At 34.8% G+C, this 22,583-nt stretch overlaps 1 protein-coding gene across 3 annotated transcripts in view; it reads right to left on the reverse strand.

Annotated features, from left to right (window-relative positions):
• The window catches only part of LOC118195022 (lysosomal cholesterol signaling protein-like), a 97,764-nt gene that overhangs the window by 64,709 nt on the left and 10,472 nt on the right, over positions 1–22,583 (reverse strand). The window contains exons 2-3 of one of the 3 annotated variants that reach the window (XM_085810731.1): positions 12,103–12,206; positions 2,888–3,016 (exon numbers count right to left, since the gene is read on the reverse strand). The exons of 1 other annotated variant lie outside the window; for it this stretch is intronic. In XM_085810731.1, coding sequence (XP_085666857.1) covers positions 2,888–3,016; positions 12,103–12,206 — 233 coding nt within the window. The remainder of the gene's footprint in view (positions 1–2,887; positions 3,017–12,102; positions 12,207–22,583) is intronic. One more of the 3 variants, XM_085810732.1, reaches the window with a different exon arrangement.

Below are 22,583 nucleotides of genomic sequence, written 5' to 3' on the forward strand. Positions count from 1 at the left end.
TTATTTGTGTTGGCTTAAAAATATATGTCAGCCAAAATAAAAAAGAATATTAAATTCGGCCATGACTGCAAGCTTCTTCTTTATGTGTCTACTATGCAACCACTGTTCTAAATTATTATATTGATATTTATGTTATAAGATATTTCTCCCGCCTTCTTAACGAGCCTTCGTGGTATAGTGGTTCTGCACGATGGGTCGGTATTCCAGAGGTCCGTGGTCGATTCCCGGCGAAGGCGATGGCTCATTTTTCATCTTGCATGCTTCCAAAATAAATAAATAAATAAATAAATAAAAATAAAAAAATAAGTACCTAATGTCTCTACAGTGGCGCCCAAACTAAAAGGGTGTTGGATGAGGATTCTCCACGCCCAGGATTTGGCGACTGGGTACCCTAAAAACCCCAGTCGCCCTTTAAAAAGAGGAGTATGTAAGGCATTTCTCCCGCTTTCCTAACATGCCTTCGTGGTGTAGTGGTTCTGCACGCTGGGCCTGTATTCCAGAGGTCCGTGGTTCGATTCCCGGCGAAGGTGTTTTCATCTTTTTTACTTCCAAAAAAGCATGTAGACGTCGAGGAGTCTCTTTATTCACAAAAAAATGGACGTGTTTTGTGAATTATCACAGCGGCGCATCAACGGGCCAAGAAGCATACTAGGCACGGTTTCATGAATTTGTGCCGCAGATGGATAATGACGAGCTAACGCTTGGCTGATACCAGCAAGAGGGAGCAACATGCCACATGTCTATAGTAAGTATATCTGTGGTGGAATACTTTTTCCAGACTTGACCCCCTTGACTTTTTTCTATGGGGTCGCCTTAAAGGTAACGCGTACAAGGACAAACCACGCACCATCGTCAGAAATCCGCTGTGAAATGCTGGTTGTGACGTCCAGCACTCTAACAGCAACATACGCGCTGTGTGCATTTTGTACAGGTGCGGAAGATCACTTCCAGCACCTCTTGTAATGCATTTTCATTTCTGAAGCATAAAAGCATGTGTCATGTAAAAAATATGTAAACATAAAAGTATGTCCTTTTCGAGTGGAACAACCTGTGCTGTTGCAATCTACTTATTTAAAGATATTGAATTCCTAAATAATCACGACTGAATATTCATTTTCATTCATTACTAGCAATTTTTGATTTTATATAACTGAAAAAAAAACTTTATTATTTCCATGTAAGAGACTGGAGAGGCCCTCAAAATATTTTGCTTAAATTCCTTTGAAGTTAGAACAAGTTACATGTCTAATCATTGAGGATATGAATGATGCAATTAATTCTAAGATGAGTTAAAAATCCCTCTGTATAAGATTGCATTTGTATGAAACATGATTTAAAGGAACTGAAAATTTGTTATGTAACATTTTGTATAACAAATTTTCTGTTCTTTACGATAACGAGTTGTAAATATTTATTATATAATAAATTTTAAACTGGCAATAATTAAGCTTTCAAAAAGTTTTTTAATTTTGATTTAAATCCATATTATACTTGTAGAAAACCAGCCAAGTAAACTTGAAACGCATTTAAGAAAATTTATATATATTAACATTAAAATAAATTAAAATATTTTCACGTGTTCTGCCTAAATAAAGCACGGTTCTGTGAGAAATGTGAAGCACTGTGATTAACATGAAATTGTGAGAAGGTTTTAAAACGTATGCTGTATACTCACGAAAGTGATTTCAGAAAATGAATATTCAAGAGTTAGGTCTCAGTTGTAAAATTTACAATAATCTGTCAAGAACGTGTAAGCGCACGAAGAAACATACATTTTGGATAAATGAGAGTTAAACGGGATGACGTAATTATAGGACAAAACCCTAACAGACTTCTGGATGCATTATTGAAGAAGCCTGTGGCATGCATTATTTAACTATTATACAATAACTTTGACAAACTATTAACACTTTATCAATCATTTATTTTGTTTATTTACTTTTGAAACCTAACTATGTTAGCTGGGAAGGAGGCTAGCTTTTGTTTTTTCATTGAAAAAATTCAGTGCTCTTCTCTTAGGAACTTATAATCACCTTATAAGGAACTTACGAATGAAATACAAATGATTTAAACTCAATTTATTTTATACTTTTTGTTCAAGATAAGTGTTAAAATCACCATGCATTTTAAATTTTTAGATTTCTTTTAGGAGATACGATTTAATGGACTTCTCTTATTATTTTCATCTCCTCCTGATATAATCATAAATGATAAGCATTTCTAAAGCAACTTTTTCTTAATATAAATATTTTATTACATAAAATATACAGATCAATTTCATTGTATGTTTTTATAGCTTAGATAATTAGTAACAAGTTAACCTTTTAATTTGTAATCTTATTATTATAAATAATTAAGAAGGAACTTGAATAATATGTGTTGTTGTAACTCCTCTCACTTTCTGATAGTAAGATCAGAACAAGCGCACGACATTCAGCGTGGAAAGGAGAGCAAGACTGGGCCTGTCTTTGACAAGACCCTTGAGCACCAAATAGGTGACAGTACGACTTTGCTCAGTTCCACCCCTCCATTTTGATGAAGAGCACCCCCGAAGGGACGTATCCGAGGGTCTCCCGCTCCTCTTTTCCTCCCATCAATCTCTCGAGAGTACTTTCGGCTCACCGCATATTTAGATTGCACCCATGCCCCACAGATAACTATACATTCACAAACATCTGTTCCTTCGCCTAGATTCGAACCCGGGCCTTTGGATACGGCAGTCAGAGTCACTAACCACTATTCCGGTTGCGCTGCTGAATAATATTTTAACTAAGAAATTCAGTAAAGAGGGTTAGGTTACTGTTATAGTTGTAGTACTTAGTATATTGCTACATTTTCTGTACCTGAAAAGTCAAACAATGGTTGAGTATTCTAAACGGTCACTTACATTTGTAGAGTCATTAGGTTAATTGAAAGCAGAAAAGATGAAAAATATGCAACCGCCTTCGACGGGAATCGAACCACGGACCTCTGGAATATCGGCCCAGTGTGCAGAACCACTACACCACGAAGGACGCTAGGAAAGTGGGAGAAATACCTTATACATTAAGCAAGAATTGCTTTAGAAGATAGAATTGACATTTATCCTAAATTAACGAACATTTTTAAAAACATACATACTATTTTATGGAAATAGTGAATATTGAGAACAGTGAGAAATAATATACAGGATGAACATAATAAAAATGTATTTCATTCTGACACTATGTTTAACCTTGTTAATTAACTGCGCTTTATGGTGGAAATGACCACAGTTGACAATTTATCAAACTGTGAAACACGTGTATCAGCTGTGCGTAAGGGACAGCACACGTTTTTCACGAATTAGGCGTTATATAACACTCAACAATGACCACCAATATCGTTAAACATTAGTGTTTCATTGATCCAAATTGAACTCTAAAATCGTCTGCAGTTTTCACTTCAGTTTCTCGCTAAACACGTCTGCACCTCTCATTTTAACAACTAGTTGATAACACAGGTCTGTCCAGATTTCTAATGATATCGCTACTGTTTAGAGCACGTTTTCGGGAAATTCCGAAAGCATTTTTCCAAGACAGTTTTACTGTGTCTACTCTGTATTTTCTAGTATTTTTACCAATAAAGGTCAATGAAATATTTATTTAGAATCAAAAATGCTGTTATAAAATGTCTAGTTTCTTTATCTTAGTTCTTGTTTTTCGTTTCAATTTATATCTGAAATTGCAATTTATATGCAATTTATATCTGAAATTGCAGGGTAATGACTCCATTTATTGCTCAGGAAAAGATAATAACTATTGGGAGCAGAAGCTGATAAAAGCCCAAAATCTTTCAAAAAAGTAAAATGACGTTAGTTTGGTTAATAGTACTAAATACAATTTTCATGAAAGAAATAGAGGTAGATGATCACCGAAATTTACTTCTCATAGAATAAAAATTGCTTTGACTTCAGCAAAGAATTAGCTGCTTGATGAAGAAATAACTCAGTGAAGAACATTTTAAGAGAAATTGGTTCGAAAAGTCTCAAAAAGCGTCCATGTAGGCAGACATTTTACCGAAATTTGAAAGTCAGATTGCCATTGCTTTTCTTAGCTACTCAGCAACTGTCGGAGTTTTTATATTATTAATATAATAAAAAAATTGAATGCATATAGTAACGACAAATGTAGACTTAACGATGCTGAGAAGTATACTTTGATCTGCTTTAAGGAAAGCGGAATACAAATAATGAATTGCAAACTATAAAAAGCATATCACAAGTAATTAGAATCTACGGTTTGAGCAATGGATACGTTGAGAATCCAAGTAAGTTTGTCCTTATGAAGGACAGATTTTGTGGGTGTTTTTAAGGTTTTACCATACGTGTAAATTTTTTTTATAAATCCCTCCACGAAGGAATTTCTCCCCTTAACCAAATATCCCTAGTGGATTTTGCCGTAATTAAATAATCCAACCCATCCAAACCAAGTTACATGGAGGATTCTATTTCTGAAGTGAGTTCTAAATGGCAAGTATATAAAGATCTGCAAATCATCTATTGAAGTAACAACTGTTGGAAACGAACATAAACAAAACTAACGTTGTCTATAAACATAAGCATACGAACTCAAAGCTGCTATTTTTGCATGAAATACACTACATCAATGTATTGTGCCTTTGAATTATCAGACATAGCATATTATTGAGTCCAGTCAAATGAAACTCTATGGAGTAGCGCCGGGTTGGATTATTAGATGAATTCCGGTTTTTGTTGCTTTGGACTAAAAAAATAACAGTATTTGGCCAAGAACGTTAAACCTTAGGCATATCTCGATAAGTTTATTCTGTGCATGTCATATCCAAATATGGTTTTTAAAACAATCTTCAGTGACAAAACTACATGCGCAGTAAAATTAATTTGGACCCTTCGGACCCCTTTATTAATTTTTACCTGCTGATACACGTTACATTATACACTGGTGTGCAAAACTTAAACAACAGCAGGGTTTTTTCCCATAACTCCACGAGAAATTAACTGAGAGACATGAAATGCAGAAATGAAGGAGAGTATTATGTACATAAAGGATGACGAAAGCATCGGAGATGAAAAAAGAATACAATGCAGACGGTATGGAATCAAACAAAAACAAGCTTTATTGAACGCATAGTATCGTGACTCATGATTGTATATCCAAGAGGAAGAAAAACAAGCAGATGTTCCTTAATATGGGATATGCCCTCCCCTCACTGCAATGGTTGCTCGCACCGTCTCCGCATACTCAGAACCAGCTGGTGCAACATTTCTTGCGGTAGGATTGCCCATTCGTCAATCATCATCTGTTTGAGTTGTTGGGTGTTCTCCGAAGGATGTAAGCGTGCTGCAATGCGTCTCCCCAAAGCATCCCACACATGTTCGAAGGGATTTAAATCTGGAGAGTACGCTGACCTATCCATTCGTGTGATATCTTCACTTTCCAGTAGCTCCCCAACAGCAAGAGTTCGATGTTGCCATGCATTGTCATCCATAAAAATTAAGTCTGGGCCAATGGCACCTCGGAACAGACGCACATGGGGAAGGAGTACCTCCTCACAATAGCGATCCCCGGTTACAGACCCTCTGTCGAAAACGTGGAGCTCAGTTCGCCCGTTCAGCATAATGCCTCCCCAGACAAGAACTCCAGGACCACCGTTACGGTGTCTTTCCTTGATGTTACTGGGATAAAACCGGATCCTGACCTCTCTCCAAATCAAAACGCGTTGAGAATTGCTTCTGGTACTGAACCGACTCTCATCCGTAAAGAGGACACGACTCCATTTAGCAGTTGTCCAGTTTTTCTGCTCTCTGCACCACTGTAAACGGTGGCGTCGGTGGCCAACTTTCAACGGGAGGCAGCGTTCAGGACGGCGGGCGAATAAGCTCCCTTTGTGAAGGCGTATGGCCACAGTAAACAGCGATACTTGTCGCCCCGTTGCTATACAGAGTTGCTGAGCAATGGCGCTTGCTGACTGCTGTCGGCCTCTTTTCGCCTGCAGGACGATATATCGATCATTCCCTGCAGTTGTTGTCCTCGGACGGCCACCACCAACCTTTCTAGCAGCTGTACCTGTGGTTTGGAACGCTTTCCAAGCGCGCGAAACGACACTTTTGTTGATTCCGAACTCTGCAGCTACACTGGTGACAGTACGCCCTTCCTCCAGCTTTCCGATCATTCTTCCACGTGTGAAGTCGTGCAGGTGATTTCTTCTAGCCATATTTCACGAACTGACTCACTGGCACTTGCAGCGAATATGTTGAATTGCGTCTCCGTCCATCCTTTTATTCTACTGTTGAGCTGCGCGCGCCGACATCAAGCGTTTTGTGTACTCTCACGTCGCCTCTGACGTTTCGTTCCTGATATTTACATACGCATGACGTTTCTATTGACTTAACGTGTTCATTGTACTGATCTCCAGGCCTCCTTTTCTGCAATTTTATGGCTACCTGCTAAATTTTTACATTGTTGCTTAAGTTTTGCACACCAGTTTATAAAATATTCTGTAAGCAAGACTAAATTAAAAACGAAATTTCGGCGATATAAATAGATTTCTAGGTTGAGCATGTATTTCCAAGCAAATTCCTCATAGAAAAATGCATTGTAGCTAATTTTGAATAGACATGCAGAAAATTTTCCATCTTAAAATGCTAATATTTCAAAAAAAATTTTTTTTGCCGAAAAGCGTATCCAAAATGAGACAGAAAAATCATTTTGAATACTAGTAACAGATATATTTTTGAATGCACTATAAACTAAGAAATTAACTTTCTAAAGAAACTAAATTTAAAACCAAAATGACGGCCGAAATTAGCTAAAGATTTTATTATTGTTTTCTGACTATTAAATTCAGTAATGTCTGCAAGCGTTTTTGAAAAACGAAAATAATTATTAGATAAAATTAAAAATATTAAATCTGTTAAATAAACGGCAAGATAATTCTGAAAATAGTAGGAAAAATAGCAATAAAAATTAATTCTCTTTGTCTTAGACTCCTTAGAACTAAATAAAAGGAGAACAGAATAGAGAAAAATCGTTAATTTTCGATTCGAAAAGACAGTTTGATAGTTTATTCAATACAACTGAAAAAAGTGCAGTGTGTGAGTTCTTACTTAGTATTAAACAAGCACTAGTTAAAAAAAAAAAAGTAACATCCTACAATATGCTATTTCAGTCATTTATTGGTTTAAGAAGTTATTTAAAAATTCAAAATTCTTCAAACAAATATAAAAAAAACTTTATGTAACTTATTAATGAAAGGTTAATCCCGTTATTCTGCTATAGTATTTAAGCTTACTACATTTCTAAAATATCTGAATTAATAGAATGACAATCCATGCATACATATATCCCGTTACAAATCAAATATGCATTTAAGATTTGGCTATTATAGTAGTAAAATAATTGTATTTCTTGTAAACAAATTGAAAACACACTTTTTTCGACAACTTTAAGCATAATAATTATTTCCCTGTTTGCCTAAAAACACAACCTATTTTTATTTCCGCCAAAGTAAAATGCTCAAATTAATATATATTTACATAAATTTTAAAACCTCAAACAGTCTTTTGTTGATGTCGTTATAAAATTTAAAAAAATAAATAAATATTTTGCATAGAACAAAATATGTAATCTTTTTCGATTCAACTAAAATTAAACTAACGTTAGACATTAATATATTTTTTTTTGGAATCTGATAAAGTAAATTAATAAAATTATCAAAATAATGTACATTCATTTTTTTCATTAACAATTTTATAACAAATTTATAATTTTGATGAAAAATTCAAAAATCAAGCTGTTGTGGGTCAAGCTACTATATCTCATCTGCTCCTCCATGTATAGTAATCTAAATTTTAATTTAATAACGGTTTCTTTAAATTGCAATATTACTTTCTTATATTATTTGAATCAACAAAAATTTTAAATTACCCAAACAGATTAGTAAAGTCATAGGTGAAAAACTGCGGGTATTTGATGTTGCACTGGGGATATATTGCGCGATTTTTTCTGGACTTTCGCTTTATCAAACAAAAGTCATTACTCGAGTTTGCAATAATACCATTAATTAGACGTTATTACAGATAACCATCTGTTTATCTCCAATTAATGGGTAAAGAAAACAAGATGTTATGTAACTTGAGTTTCTCATGACAGTGAAAGACATATCAGTGGCAATGATTCTGTCCAACAATGGGAAGAAGGAAAGTCAGAACACCGATTACGCTAGAACTTATCACACATGCTGAACACTACAAATGCGACTCATCTGTAAAATGTTATTCTCCTCAACCTCAAATTCTAAATAACTTGCGTAGTATATGAGCTCTTATGCTCCATTGATTATATCGTGGGTTAACGGAATAGACAAGTGTTTCACTTAAAAAGTGCGTGATTAAATTTTTACAGCTTCAAACTTTTTATGCCATCTTATCTTTATTTCATCTTATAAGAAGTATTTTGCATTGAAAATATGTGAAAAGAACTGTTAACCGTTATTAAATCACATTTTAAGGTACGCTGAATACAAAGAAATAGAGAAATCAGTTTTTTTTTTCCTTCATTTCATTAGCCTTATTATTCCTATGTCTCCAGAAATATCGAATTATTTTTCAAAACACATAGAACTGTTGCATTTTTATGTCTCAAACTAGAAAACATGCTTCCGAGAACAGTAATGACCGCAAGACAATTCATTTTTTAGTCCAAAAGAGCAATTTTCCCTGAAGAACTATTAATTTCGTTTTGGCATTTTGCGTCGCAAACATTAAAAGGCTGTATCACTTTTTATATCGTTGCCACCATATATTACGGCCCTGTCTTATATTTAAAGAAATTAAAAAATGAAGAATCTGCATAAATGTAGGTATGTTTCTCGCATTGTAATAAAACAGCGGTACCTAGAGCATCAAAATTTGAATAATAGTCATTATCAAGATTCGCAGATGCAAAAACAGTGAAAACATTTTCTGTTACATGTGTGTTCCTCTTTTGTGGACCAGTCAGCAGCCAAGCGGTAAAAATCGCTGAACACTGGTAGTTCGGTTTGTGGTTCGAATCGCGGCTAACGGGCTGACTGCAAGAGACTTTCGTGGATTTCCCCATATGTAGCCTGTATATGAGCCAGTTTGCCATGGAAAGTCTTTCACGAAAGCATCTCTCTCCTTAGGCAGGTAGCCCTCTACTGCTGTGCCGCAATCAAATGAAGCAAACCGAACCTTCTTTCGGGGGCTTTTACCCTCTTACCGCTCGGCTGCTGATTGGCGTAAATTATAGGAATATATAATTACAACAGACCAAGTAACACTTCGAAAAAATAAACATTGCGAAAGTCATTGATAAGCAAAATTGATAATCAAAATAAATTAACAATAAATGAATGATAAATGAATTGATAAGCAAAAAAGGTTTGGTTAAGTTTATGTCATTGTGACAAAGACTACAGGGCTATCTCCCTCAAGGTAAGGATGCCTTCGGGGAGGACTTTCTAAGGGAAACTGGCTTGTATGCACGTTACCCACATGGGGTAACCACGAAAACTCCCGTGCAGCTGGCCCGTTCGCGGAATTCGGACGTCGGACAGAACTACTAGTATTCAGCAACTTTACCGCTTAGCCGTTTGTGGGCCACTGAGCAGGAAAGAATTAGTCCTCTTAAGCAACAGAGATTCAGAAAGTCACGTTTTTGGATGTACCCAAGAATATACTTCTCTTCTTCGTATCTAAATTTTCTTCTAGTAGCTTCGTGCGGTTAGTAACCAGGAGAATGCGTGTCTATTAACAACTAAGTAACCTATTAGTATACTTTTGGTAACCGACAGAAAATATATTCATTATTTAATAAATATATCAGCACTGCAAAGTACATTGCCTTACTTTGCAAGGTATTCAATAATTATATTAAAGAAAATATTTGACATAATATCTAAATACTTTTATCAAATTCACGTATTAACATGCCTTAGAAGTTATGCCTTTGTATTAAGGAAGATTTTATATGTTGTTATTGTTACTTATCCTCTTCAACTAAAATTTATTCAAATCAGTATCTGCGAACCCATCATGGGAAGAAGAGAGCGCCACTCTTTGGCTAATGCCTTTGGTCTCTTATAGGTAGGTGACAGTATGATTTCAAATTTTTATACTAATTAGAAATCAAGCTCAATCAAAGTTTGATCAATAGCCACCCCTGGGAGATGAAATCTGAGGGTATCAATTCATTTGCTCCTACCAGCCCTTTACAAGTGGACTTCCGAATTGGCACTTTTAAATGCCACCATTACAAACATCCATTCCAAGTCTTCTAATCGCTGCATCGATCAAGGTTTAATAATATGATTTTATATAAAAGTCGGCATGGTCAACGTTGGACATATTACGCATATTTAAAATAAATGACATTTATTTTCACTCATGTGTGCATATTTACACTGCTGGCCACCCAAATTGCAACACCAAGAAAGACAAGATATATCACAACAAAATTTATTTAGTAGATAACATGTTTACCAAGTATCAAATGATTAAATTTATAGACTCCTGTGAAATGTGGTTCCTTCCAGAATCAGTATAGCCAGAGTAACCACCATTGTCGGAGATGACCGCTGCCACACGTCTCGGCATTGATTCAAAGAGACTTTGGATGTGTTCTTGGGGTCAGCAGACCAAGCAGCTTCCACACGTTGCCAAAGTTGACCTGGTGTGGCGACTTGGGATGTAATCTGGGTCAATCGATCAGAAACCATAGACCAGATGTTTTCTATTGGCGAAAGATTCAGAGAGCGAGCCGGCTAGGAAAGCAATTCAATCTGGAGATTGACGAAGAACCCTTGGACAATGCGTGCCCCGTGTGGTCGCACATTATCCTGTTGAAATATGGCTGTGGGCAAGCCCTGAAGGTAAGGAAGAACAACTGGCTCCAACACCTCGGAGATGTAGCGCTGGCTGTTTAAAGTACCGGCAATGCGTATTAGAGGAGTGTGAGAGTGATATCCAATACCGCCCCATACCATAATACCCGGTGCAGGACCAGTGTGGCTGTGCATAACGCAGCTGTTCAGCATCCTCTCTCCGCGGTGTCTCCAGACACGAATCCGACCATCGTGGTGTTTTTAGACAAGAGCGTGACTCGTCAGTAAAAACAATTTCATTCCATTCTACCCTCCACATCCTTCTTTTATCGCAGCACTGGCGGCGGAGATGTCTGTGGTTCTGCGTCAAGGGTAGACGAAGCAATGGACATCTTGCGGACAGACCACTCTGCTGTAAACGGCGTCGAATGGTAGGCGCAGACACTGGATGATGCGTTACAGACTGAATGTGCTGTGCTATGGTTCGTGATGTGACTAAGCGATCCATCACTGCCATGCGCACAATGTTCCTGTCATCATGCGAAGTGTTGCACTGAGGTGGATGCGATCGAAGATGTCGGTCCGTCGTGCCCTTCTGCATCCAACGATCACATATCCGCATTACACTTGTTTGGTTTCGTCCAACACGACTACCGATTTCCCTGAAAGATAATCCACACTCTCGATAGGCCACTATCCTTCTTTTGTCGAACTGGGATACTTGATCAAACGATGATCACTGTTTACCACAAGGCATAATTGATCGTTTTTGTTAAACCACAAGAAAAACACAATTGCCGAACTTGAAGTGGCGCCATAGGCGCGCGTGATGTGCGTCTGTGCTGAAATTCTAATCATTTGCATATCTCACCTCCTCTAATGCATTTTGTAAATTTCATGTTATTTGCATGCTTACTTCAGGGTGTTGCATTTATGGTGACCAGCAGTGTATTATTTTTCTTTGCTCATTTTATTTGAGCTATGAATAGCAAAACCTTCAAAACTGCTGTTTTAACACTATTTTTTTCTATGATATGAGTATTTATACTCGCACCATAGGTGAAACTATTTTTATGGTATATGGCAGCAGATTGTGAATGTAATAATGTAATGTTAATGTAATAATGAATTGTTATTAATAATAAACCAAATAGCCTAATTAATGTATTGTGATTCCTTTTCAATGGTGCCTTTCTTTCAGTTCATACAGTTGAATATAAATTGCGAGAAACTATTCTAAAAATTGTAATAGATACTTACCCAACTATGGTGAGGATAAAGCATTGCGTCAAAGTTGGCGCGAACTTTTCAAATGGATAAGGATCGACTTCTCCGAGAACATCAGATGAAGAGTTTGTGAAGTTCTGTAAATAATACTTTGTTGTAGAGTTTGTAGTAAATAATGTGAATAAATTATCACTGTTACAAATTTTGTATACATATAAATAATTTTAGTTTATGTAAATTGCATTATCTGTTATATAATATAGTATAAAAATCCTCAGAAGTGGAGCAGCGTCGGGGAAATAGAGATACAGGGTTAAGTCCATTTAATGTTGAAGCCAAACTGGTGATGATTTTGTCGCCAGATTTGGCTCAAAACTGCTAAAATTCACCAAGCTGGGGAAACATTTAGTGATATTTACATAAAAATTTTGCAGATGTAAAGGAGAATGAGGAAATAAAAAGCGAAAGAGAAAGGGGGGATAAGATCAAGAAAAATTAGATTATTTTGAAGCCCATAAGCAAAGAAGTTAGAATGTATAAGGAAATAGAAAAGAATCTGAGATTGTGCTAATAAGAATCAATAAGAATCAACGTTCTTAACTCGGAGTGCGGAAAAAATTGAGATCTCTTTGTACAACTAGGGAACAAAGAAGTTGGAATACAGGAAAAAGAAATTTTGCAACAGGAGAGAATTAACACTCTGGTGAGACCAAAAAGGAGATGCTTTTATAAAACTTAAATGAATAATCTCTAATGTTAATGATATTCTCCCTAATAAGAAGTTAACAGAAATATTGAAAACTGAATGCGCATGTGATTGGTCGTGTGTATGCTCGCTATTTAGAATAAGGGTTAACGAGAATGAAGTGTCATACCGAGTAATCCAAGTTTGACCAAAAAACGCCAGAGTTAGATTATTGAAGACCAAAGCATTCCGCTCGTTTGGAAATCATACGTTGCAAAATTATGTATAAATCCGTAATCAAGATTATAATCGACGGATGTCTCAATTTTATATTACATTTTAAGAAAATTCATAGGAAAACTGAGAGAATTTCGAAAAAATATAGAAGATGGTTTCAAGAGAAGTGTTGTAGATTAGGCATCCCTGTCAAAGGTTATATGTGAAACTGTCTTCATTCCAACAATTATCTGCGACATAGATGCATTGAGTTTCCATTCGGCAGAGCTTCTACGTCTTGAATGAAATCGGATACTATCCAGAGAACCTGGCTCTTCATGTTAATCAGATGCTTTAGGATGGTCTCCACGGAGGTAGTATGCGTGGGCCTCTTTCTGAGAGCAATATTTTACACATTACATTTCTACTTAATGCAATATTACTGTAGAGCCATTACGTTGTTTTGAAGCAAGAGACATGAAAAATGAGCAATGCCCTCGTCGGGAGTCAAGCTTGATCTCTCGAATACGCGCCGAATGTACTAACCATTACATCACGAAGCCATGCAGAAAGGAGAAAGAAAATACCTTATATACTCGCCCTTTCAGGGCGACTGTGGATTAGGGTATCCAGTCGCCAAATCCTGGTGGTGAAGAAACATCATTCATCATTCATCAGCGCCTTTTAGTTCTGGCGCCACTGTAGATACATTAGGTTATTAGGAAGAAGGAGATATACAAAATGAGCAATGACCTCGCAGGTACTTGAATCTCGGACTTCTCGAATACGCGCCGAGTGTACTGACCCTTACTCCACGAAGGCATGCAGAAAGGAGGGAAAAATACCTTATATTGCAAAAAATTTTATCGAGAACAGTTTGACTGCGCTGTGCTTTTCAGACATTTGACATTAATAAAATACACCCTGCACAGAGAAAATATGTTATATAATACAGATATCCTTCCCAGGTATGTGAATATGGTGTCTCTATACTGATGGGTCCGCTGTAGGGGGAGAAGTTAAACTTTTCCTTTGTAATTTTTTTCTATTATGGAGCTGAGAGACTTGTGAGAAATGTAAGTTAAATAAATATAATTCTTTATTTCAGACGGAAGCCACTTCTAGTTATTTTGTTCTAAAGTGGATACTAAAGTGGATAAAAAGAGTCCTAAAAATCGGAAGTACAATCGATGCATGTATAGACAGTTTATCAATTTGTGGGGTTTCTCACTCTTTTTGTTTAAAGCAAACGTCGAGGAACCTAACGAACTGTGTAGCGACTTATCGCTGAATTCAAATAACTAAAGATGTAGACTCAAATATGGATTAAACTACCCTTTATTTCACTTAGATAAGAATAACAGTTGGCCTCTTTCTCGGGCTTAATCTCAGATAAGAAATAAGAACTGAACTATAACTAACTAAGAGAGACTTAGCTGAAGCTAAACACAAATATCTAACGTAGTTGGCCCTGAATTTAAACTAGCCGGCGAATGTCAAAAGGCACGCAATATACGGCCGATCGTAACAGCTTCAAAGAGAGACTTAGCCCGAAGGCAATCACGTGCTACTCAAAATTCCTAGCTCTCTCCCACGAAGCAAGTTGAACCTTCCTTAAATACTTTTTCTAACTCATTTGCATTCAACGCGATTCTAAAAACTCAATCTGGTAGGGAGTTGTAAGTGGAAACAAGAATTGATAGGAAAGGTTATCTCAATTAAAATAACTGTTATAAAATTAAAATATACTTTACAAAATTTAAAGGCATTTTTAGCGCAAACCAGACAAATAGACTGATACTAGATATAAAAGAACTTCATTTTGAACTCCTGGAGAGAGATATAATTAATCTGAATTCGGTAAAAGCGTAAAAGCATATGCGACTTTTACTGTCAGTGAGAGGGCGAACGCTTTGTCCAAAGATGCTATTACAGGAAATGACACTCAAATCATTGAACTACAGGGATTGAAATGGGAAGCTGTGACCCTCATGAGAAATCATACCTACAAATTATGGAAAGAAAAATGGGAAATACCTGAAAAAATTAAAACTATATGATTTTGGTGACAATAAAAATTAACAAAAATTTAGTGACATAGATTTTAATCAAATTTTAACGGGTCATTGGATGTTTTTCTGCGTACTTTGAAAGATTTAATCTTTAAAACTCCGTCCTCTGTGGCAGATGCAAATGAAACTGGAGATGCTGAAATATCCGTAGAGACCTGCCTACTTTTAAAAGATGCAAGGAATGATTTTATCATAAACGGAACTTTTAAAGTAGAATGGCTTTTATCAGATTTTGATAAGGCGAGATGTCTAACAAGAAAGGTGGTGAATTACATCAATAATAATCAGTTAACACGTTGAGCGCGGCGCCGGTCCCTGGGAACCGGCAGTGAACTTTCCATGCGGCCGGCGTCAGTCCCTAGGGACCGGCACTGGAATTTTCGTTTGGCTCGCGTCGGTCCGCGGGACCGACAATATTAAAGTTAAAAAAATAAATATAGTCTCAATGAAATGTGATCAAATTTAGTTTTAATGAAATATATTGAAACATTCTAAACAAAAATACGGCTTAGCTTTACGGCTTGGCTCGCTGCCGGCTGAACGGAAAGGACAGCAAATTCGGCGCCGCGCTCAACGTGTTAACCGTGGAAGTTCTACTTCAGTGTGTGTGCTGTGTTTTTACCTATAACTGGGATAGCCCAATTAAACCATACGGGCACTTCAGTTCAGGTGGGTGGGTTACTTCCCCAAACAAACAGACAAATTCACCTAGTGCAATATTTCCAACATTTATATGTCCAGTCCTTCTTTATTTAGTAGGGAAATCCTATTTTTATAACCTGTATCAAAGCAAAATCAAGTAAACGTGATCAGCATAATTGCTATTATCTGTTCATGAGATACATGCTGAGTTCAAACGGATTTAACTCGAGAAGTATTCACTTCAAAACATTTAGTAAATTATTAATATAATTATTACAGTGCAAAATTATCATTCGCTTTTGGATAAGCGAGTTTGATTCTGCAACACCTAGACTATTTGCAAGCGAGAACTGTAAATAACAAGTCTTTTAAACAATGCCATTGAAACGTCATAAAGATATGCTGAACGTTCTACTTAATGAATAAAAGACATAGTAAATATGAACGTTACGTATAACTGTGTCACAAAGTGACAGTGAAACAGTTAATATTGACAGATTGTTGTTGTGCTATAAATGTGACATTTTGAGGATGATTCTTAATTCTAAAATTAAGCTCATTGCATTTCTATGCTTTACATGATAAATGTTTTACTTGCATTTTTATCTACAAAAGGGACACGGATTGTAAATATTCACGTGTTTTTCATTTCGAAATCTCATAAATTTAGACAAGATTAGCAATTCCTAAAAAATGTAAATTTTTTAGGAAACAAAAAAAAAAATAATAATTTTAAAAAGTATAGCGTCTTTTTATGAGAAAAAGGAGGAGAATAATAAACAAAATAAAGTAAAAACATAAAAAATAGTAAAGTCTGAAAGCTTTCAGATTTTACATTACGGCCAAAGGGACGTTTTATTTTAACGTTTTGTGTGCTACCTTCATTTATTAAATATCATGTTCTTTGCACATAAACCATAAAATTCAATTCAACAGAAATATCGCAAAATAATTTTAAAATGAGCATATCTTATTTTTTTCGATACACAATCTCGCACGCTAGATTTTTTTTTTTTTTTTTTTTTTTTTTTTTGGTGTGTGTGTGTGTGTGGCACAGCGTTGCCATAGCTCGCTTTAAAATCGTTGAGTTTGTTAATCAAAAATTCGTTAAAGTGTTGCAAAATATGAAATCGATAATAAAACAAACTCCAAATTAGGGCTTCCAGATACTCATATTCAGTGGCAGATTACGTTATGCAAAAATTAATGACTGTAGGTACCGTTGTTTTATCACAGTGTGAGAAACATACATACATTTATGCGGTTTCTTCATTATTTAAATTCTTTAATTATAACGCAGGGAGATAATATTTGGTGGTAACAATTTGAAAAGTGATTCGCCGTTTACAGTAAATCGACGCAAAATGCCAAAACGAAATTAATAGCCCTGCTGGGCTAATAATAAAATAAAATTTTTAAGTAATTTATGTGAAAAAATTTTTGATTTCCAAATAACAGAATTTTTTTTATGCAGATAAAGCTAAAATTTCTCGTAAATTATAAACGCATTAAAATATTATAATTTTATCAAAGTACGATAGAACATTTAATTAGTAACAGGACGTATTACTACCTAACATAATTCGCATTAAAATGCAATAGTATTTACTTTTTCTCTTAGAGAGCAAACTCATGCACATGAAGAGAACTACGACGAAGACTAACAGAAATTGTCGAAAGAAAAAAATAACAGAATACAAGCATCAATGACTCCCGGCAGAAAATGGGTTTTACACGAATGCTTAACGTAAAAGGTATGTGTTTCAAGTCTAACAATCAACATGCAAAGAGAATACAACGAAGAATTAGACAGTCATTAGCGACATTACGGGGTTTTAAAATTACACATTTCCCGAACGTTACGATGTAAATTATTCCAACGGCGTGTTATTTCTTCTAACTCCTCCCCCCCCCCGAATACACCATACAATACTGCTGCATCTTCTCCTATGATAACTTGTTTATTCATACAGTAAAGTACTGGCAGCTGATTCTTGTTAATAACTCTTCTAATAAAATTAGTTTCGTTTGTTACAGATAGATGTTTACAAAACTTTCTTAGAAATCTAACTATCCGAGATAATATGGACCAACGCACTCTTGTATAGCTGATAATTCGAATAAAACAGCAGACTGGAATTTATTTTTTTCAGACTTCAATAATAAAAAAACTAAGTCACGAATGTTATAAAATTTCGCTGATTTGTGTTAAAGTATTGCTTTACTTTGGTGCATTTGATTTGACATAAAAGCAAGGAAATATACGTCTTCATATTTTTGTACTATATCATTTATTAATGAACAGTATGCACAATTTAGAGCATAAATGGCTTAATATCGTAACTACAAAAATCGCGCATTTTTTTTTAAAGAAGTGTTATTTATCTTGATCCTCATTTTTTTTTTTTTTTTTTTTTTTTTTTTTTTTTTTTTTTTTTGGTCCGTATCACTTTACAAATAAAAGAATATTGCCACCAAATATTATCGCCATGTATAATTTTTAAAAGAATAACAGAGTAAATATATAAATGTGTACGACAACACAAGTAAAATGTTGTTGCTACCCTCCCCCCAAGTATCGTTTCTAAAGAAATGATATAGCGATATGAAACAAAAAGCGTGGCAACACTTAACACTCTGTCGGAAATTTTAAAGATATGTTGTTTTTAAATATTTTGTGATTTACCCGTTGAATTTTAAGAAAAGTAAATAATGTTTAATAAATAAGCCTAAAGGACAAAAAGTTAATAATAAAAAGATAAAAAGTGTTGCGTAAATGACCTTGCAAAGGAAAATAATATTGATCTATTGAATTGAAAAAAAGACTGAAAGAAAAAAATGGCTACTCTTTCCATCGGGAGTGGTTTTACAGTTAACTTTATGTTGCATAAATGCGAAGAAAACGCTGTTTAATATTAAAGTTAAAAAGACAAAAATTGTTGTGTTAGCAAGAGTGATTGCAAGAGCACAGTGGTATTTGCGAGATCATAAAAAAACCTTAACTAGCCCTCATATTCAATTATAAAATTTAAATCCTTTCAGTTTTTTTTTTCCTTTTTTTAAAGATAAAAGTGCTGCATACTATGTTAGATAAAATGCATGGCAATGAAATGTTACAGTATCAGACTTAATTGTATAACACTTAAACAATTGAGAGCAAATCTGAAATAAAATACTATATTATGGTCGAATATATATAACATCCTGATCTTTCTTTCTTATTTTCAAGAATTTCCTAAAATAATTTTTTTTTTAATGTAAAGGAAAACGTATTTAGTTTATACGTTTTCCTAAATAAAAATACCTAAATTTAGTTTATTTAGGTATTTTTGAGAAGGACCTGTTGTTGTTTGTTTGCTTATAACTCTAATTGCATTTATACATGTTTTCTTAAAACTGCATTATGATATTTTAAAGAAAAAAGAAGTGGCACGACATTATCAATTCTGATGAATCAGAAAAAATTGCAACATAGAACACAGTGGCAAGAATGTAATGTTCTTAAAATTTTAATAGGTCAAGGATCCTGGCAACTCATCATTGTTATAATAAATACAATATATTCTTGACGAGCGGTTGCGAACATTATAAAGTCTAAAACACAAAGATAAGCAAACAACCTTCGGAAAAGAGCTTATTTATTTCTCTGTAGGAAAGAAGTTTCACGTTATGAGTTTGCTGTCGTATGCGAATCATAGATAACATAATCATAGATTTCCAATAACTAAATAAAAACTAAATTTTTAAAGCACAAATTTTGTCATTCAATTAAAAATAATTAATTATGTGCAAATGCAGTGATAATTAAAAGATAATAATTTAAACTATGTACTTCATGCATGTAGTTATAAATGGGCAGGCTTTATTTTACTTTATTAAATTTATTACATTTTATTTTTAAAAATTTGTTTCAAATAGCAGTTTAGAGATTTTTTTAAAATTATTTTCAGATATGTTGTTTTGCATTTCTATGACAATGTAACTTAGTAATTATTTTAACTTTGCCCCTCAAAAAAGAATAAAGTTCAGACAATCATACTTCGAACTAAGTTTTCAGTTCTTTAGCTTATCATTTCAATTTTTCAAATGTTACGTTTTTCATTTATGTTTTAATTAAATTACGCTATTATATTTTTTTAACATTTCCAGTATCCCTTAGCATTTTTTATCCATATCTTTCATATTTTTGGAAACTATAAAGTTTAAATTATTATTTTAACTGAACTCAAAACAAGTGAAGAACACACGAACTGTAAGGCGATACAAGGTACCCCAAGATAAAACGAACCGAATATGGCAGAAACCGAAAAGCGTTACCATACCAAATCTTGGAGCAGTAATACAATCTAAATATGTACATCATCTGCTACCACCTAAGCTGCTACTGTAACTAGTCAAACTCAGGCAAGTGTTGCCGTTAACAGAATTTTGTTGCGATCAACTCATCAGACGACAGGGCAGCACAATAATACACACAACACAAGCTTCCATGAAAGAAGTTTCACCTTGAAAGAACTGTCTCGAAGAATCTATGGCCTCCACGGCCAGCTAATTTGTGGGCTTATTTGTATGGGTTATTTTTATTTGTGGAGAAAATGTAAGAGCAAAATGTACCAGAACAATCCACCAGCTTTTGATGCACTGGAATAGAATATACGCAATCAACATCCAACGGGTTGAGTTACAGCAAATCGCATTAAACTTGATTCATCGGTCCATACTTTCTGCCTGGAGCATGAGGGTCAACATATCCAACAGCAGCTGTACGGAGAAATCTATATGAATAGACTTTCGCCTTTCACCTGCTTTTATAATAACACTTTATAGTTGAGTTCTTGACTGGTTCGAGGTTTCGCTGATCTTGAGCCACCTCATATAAATGTGTGTGTGTGTCCGTGCTACAACAGCGCTTAGTTAAAGAATTTCGGACACGTTGTTTTCCTGTTGAGGGGTTAGTAACGATCTCGTACGAGCTTTCGGAATTTCCCTCTTTCAACAAAATGTCAACAGTTATAAATGTTTTTCTCTATCCAATATGAAAAAGTAGAGTTTCTATATGAGAAGTATCATGTACATCTTCTCTACGCATAGTGCAAAATTTGCTACACAATTTTTGTGAATTAAAAGAAAATTAATGAAATGCACTTATAAGTTCACTTCGGATGATGCAAAACCTCGATTACGATTAACTGGAGCTTATCAATTGCATGTTACTGCACTACTGGCATTTAGATTTTTTTTTCCTCTCACCAAAAGCTAAAAGAAAAAGAAAAACGAAGGAGTCCTTTTAACTTTTCACTCACCGATATACTGAATGTTTATATCATAGTGGATGGTATTAATTAATTACACGTTAATGCAGAAATTTTGCTTAATCTGATGGTGTATCATAGACATTTTTTCGTCGTTCCATAATAAACTAATTTAACTACTTTAGACAAGGTCTGGGTAATCGGCAACGCAGTTAATCAGGATTTAACTGTATTTAAAAACGTTCTGCAGCATATCTTCTACTTTCTTTTCTCTTGAGTTAAAATGGGTGTTTTTAGAAAATTAGCATAGAGCTGAGGCCAAATCTTTTCGCATGTTAAAGAATGCCAACAATACGAGCCCTCTTTTCGTTTTTGATAGTTAAACTAAATTTTATAATACTTAAAGTACACGAAAATTTTCTGTTGTCATAGAAAGAGACTTCTAAGCGCAAAAAGTTTTCTTTACAAATCTATATTTACAGCGCATTACCTTAAATATTATAAAACGTACAACATTTTTATAAATGAGTTCAATTTCTATAATTTCTTATCAATTTAAAATATATTTCATCTTTGATGTAGTATTTCATTGCTCAGTACAATAACCTCTTATTATACTGCTGTTCGATAAGCCACGGTTTCAGTTAATCCGCGGACGCTTCTTAAAATTCTGTGCAAATATCGTAGTATCTTAATAACATGTCTTCCAACAAAACATGCCAATTTATTATTAGAGATGTGGGGATTTATCCACTTTACTTAATAGTTAAATTCATTTTTAAACAACATTTTCTATCGCTCTTGCTTTCAACTCCCTTTTTTTGCCAGAATGCAAATAATTTAGCGTCTGTATTCAAATAAGGTAAAATGAAGTTAGTATTTCAGGGTAGGTCGTGGAAAGTGAATTCAGAGCGCGTTCTGCCTGTCTAAAGGCCACGTTCCTATCCTTGATTTCCTAACCATTAGATTTATATGGCGTTGAGCGCTTCTTGCCATTAGGTTTGTTTACTGCAACTTTCCAGTCATAGCCAGCCTGCGCTGTACTTAACATATCAAGCCGTTAGGTCAACTTAACTTCATTTAATTTTAAGTTTCTTTGCCTTTTAAGTTTAACCAAAAATGTTAGGTTTTGTAAGCACAATTTGGTGCTATGTGTGAACTTTATCTGGTTAATTAAAGGTGTTGTACACCCTTCCTCTGCCTTTTGTCGTACTTTAAGACTTACGGATAATTCCCTAGACCGTCTTCTAAAGTCGAGCTTAGTTTATGATAGCAAAAGCAGTCGAGACGTTATAACGACATTTTGCATGTTATCAAAATGGCACAGGAAGATGACATGACATAGGAAAGAATACCATAAACAAAACACTGTACTGATTTCGCATTGTAGTTTGTTTATGTGTTTTTTATGGCTTTTATAACTTATACGGCTTATAGCTTAACACGAATATCCTTTAAAATAGCGCGAATATTTGTAATCAGAAATTTTATTTCACAGAAACTCGGTAGTTTCTTATATCTAAGGTTTCTATTCTGGTAATATATTGTATATTTTAGCAAGAAATACCACTGGTACATAATTCAAAGGACGGGACATCCTTTTCTTAAATAAATAACAACGAAGATATCCCTTGATAAATGAGACTT

Source organism: Stegodyphus dumicola, chromosome 2 (genome assembly GCF_044657685.1).
Source record: "Stegodyphus dumicola isolate Sdum_Otavi_A_Nest chromosome 2, ASM4465768v1".
Lineage (NCBI taxonomy): Eukaryota > Metazoa > Arthropoda > Arachnida > Araneae > Eresidae > Stegodyphus > Stegodyphus dumicola.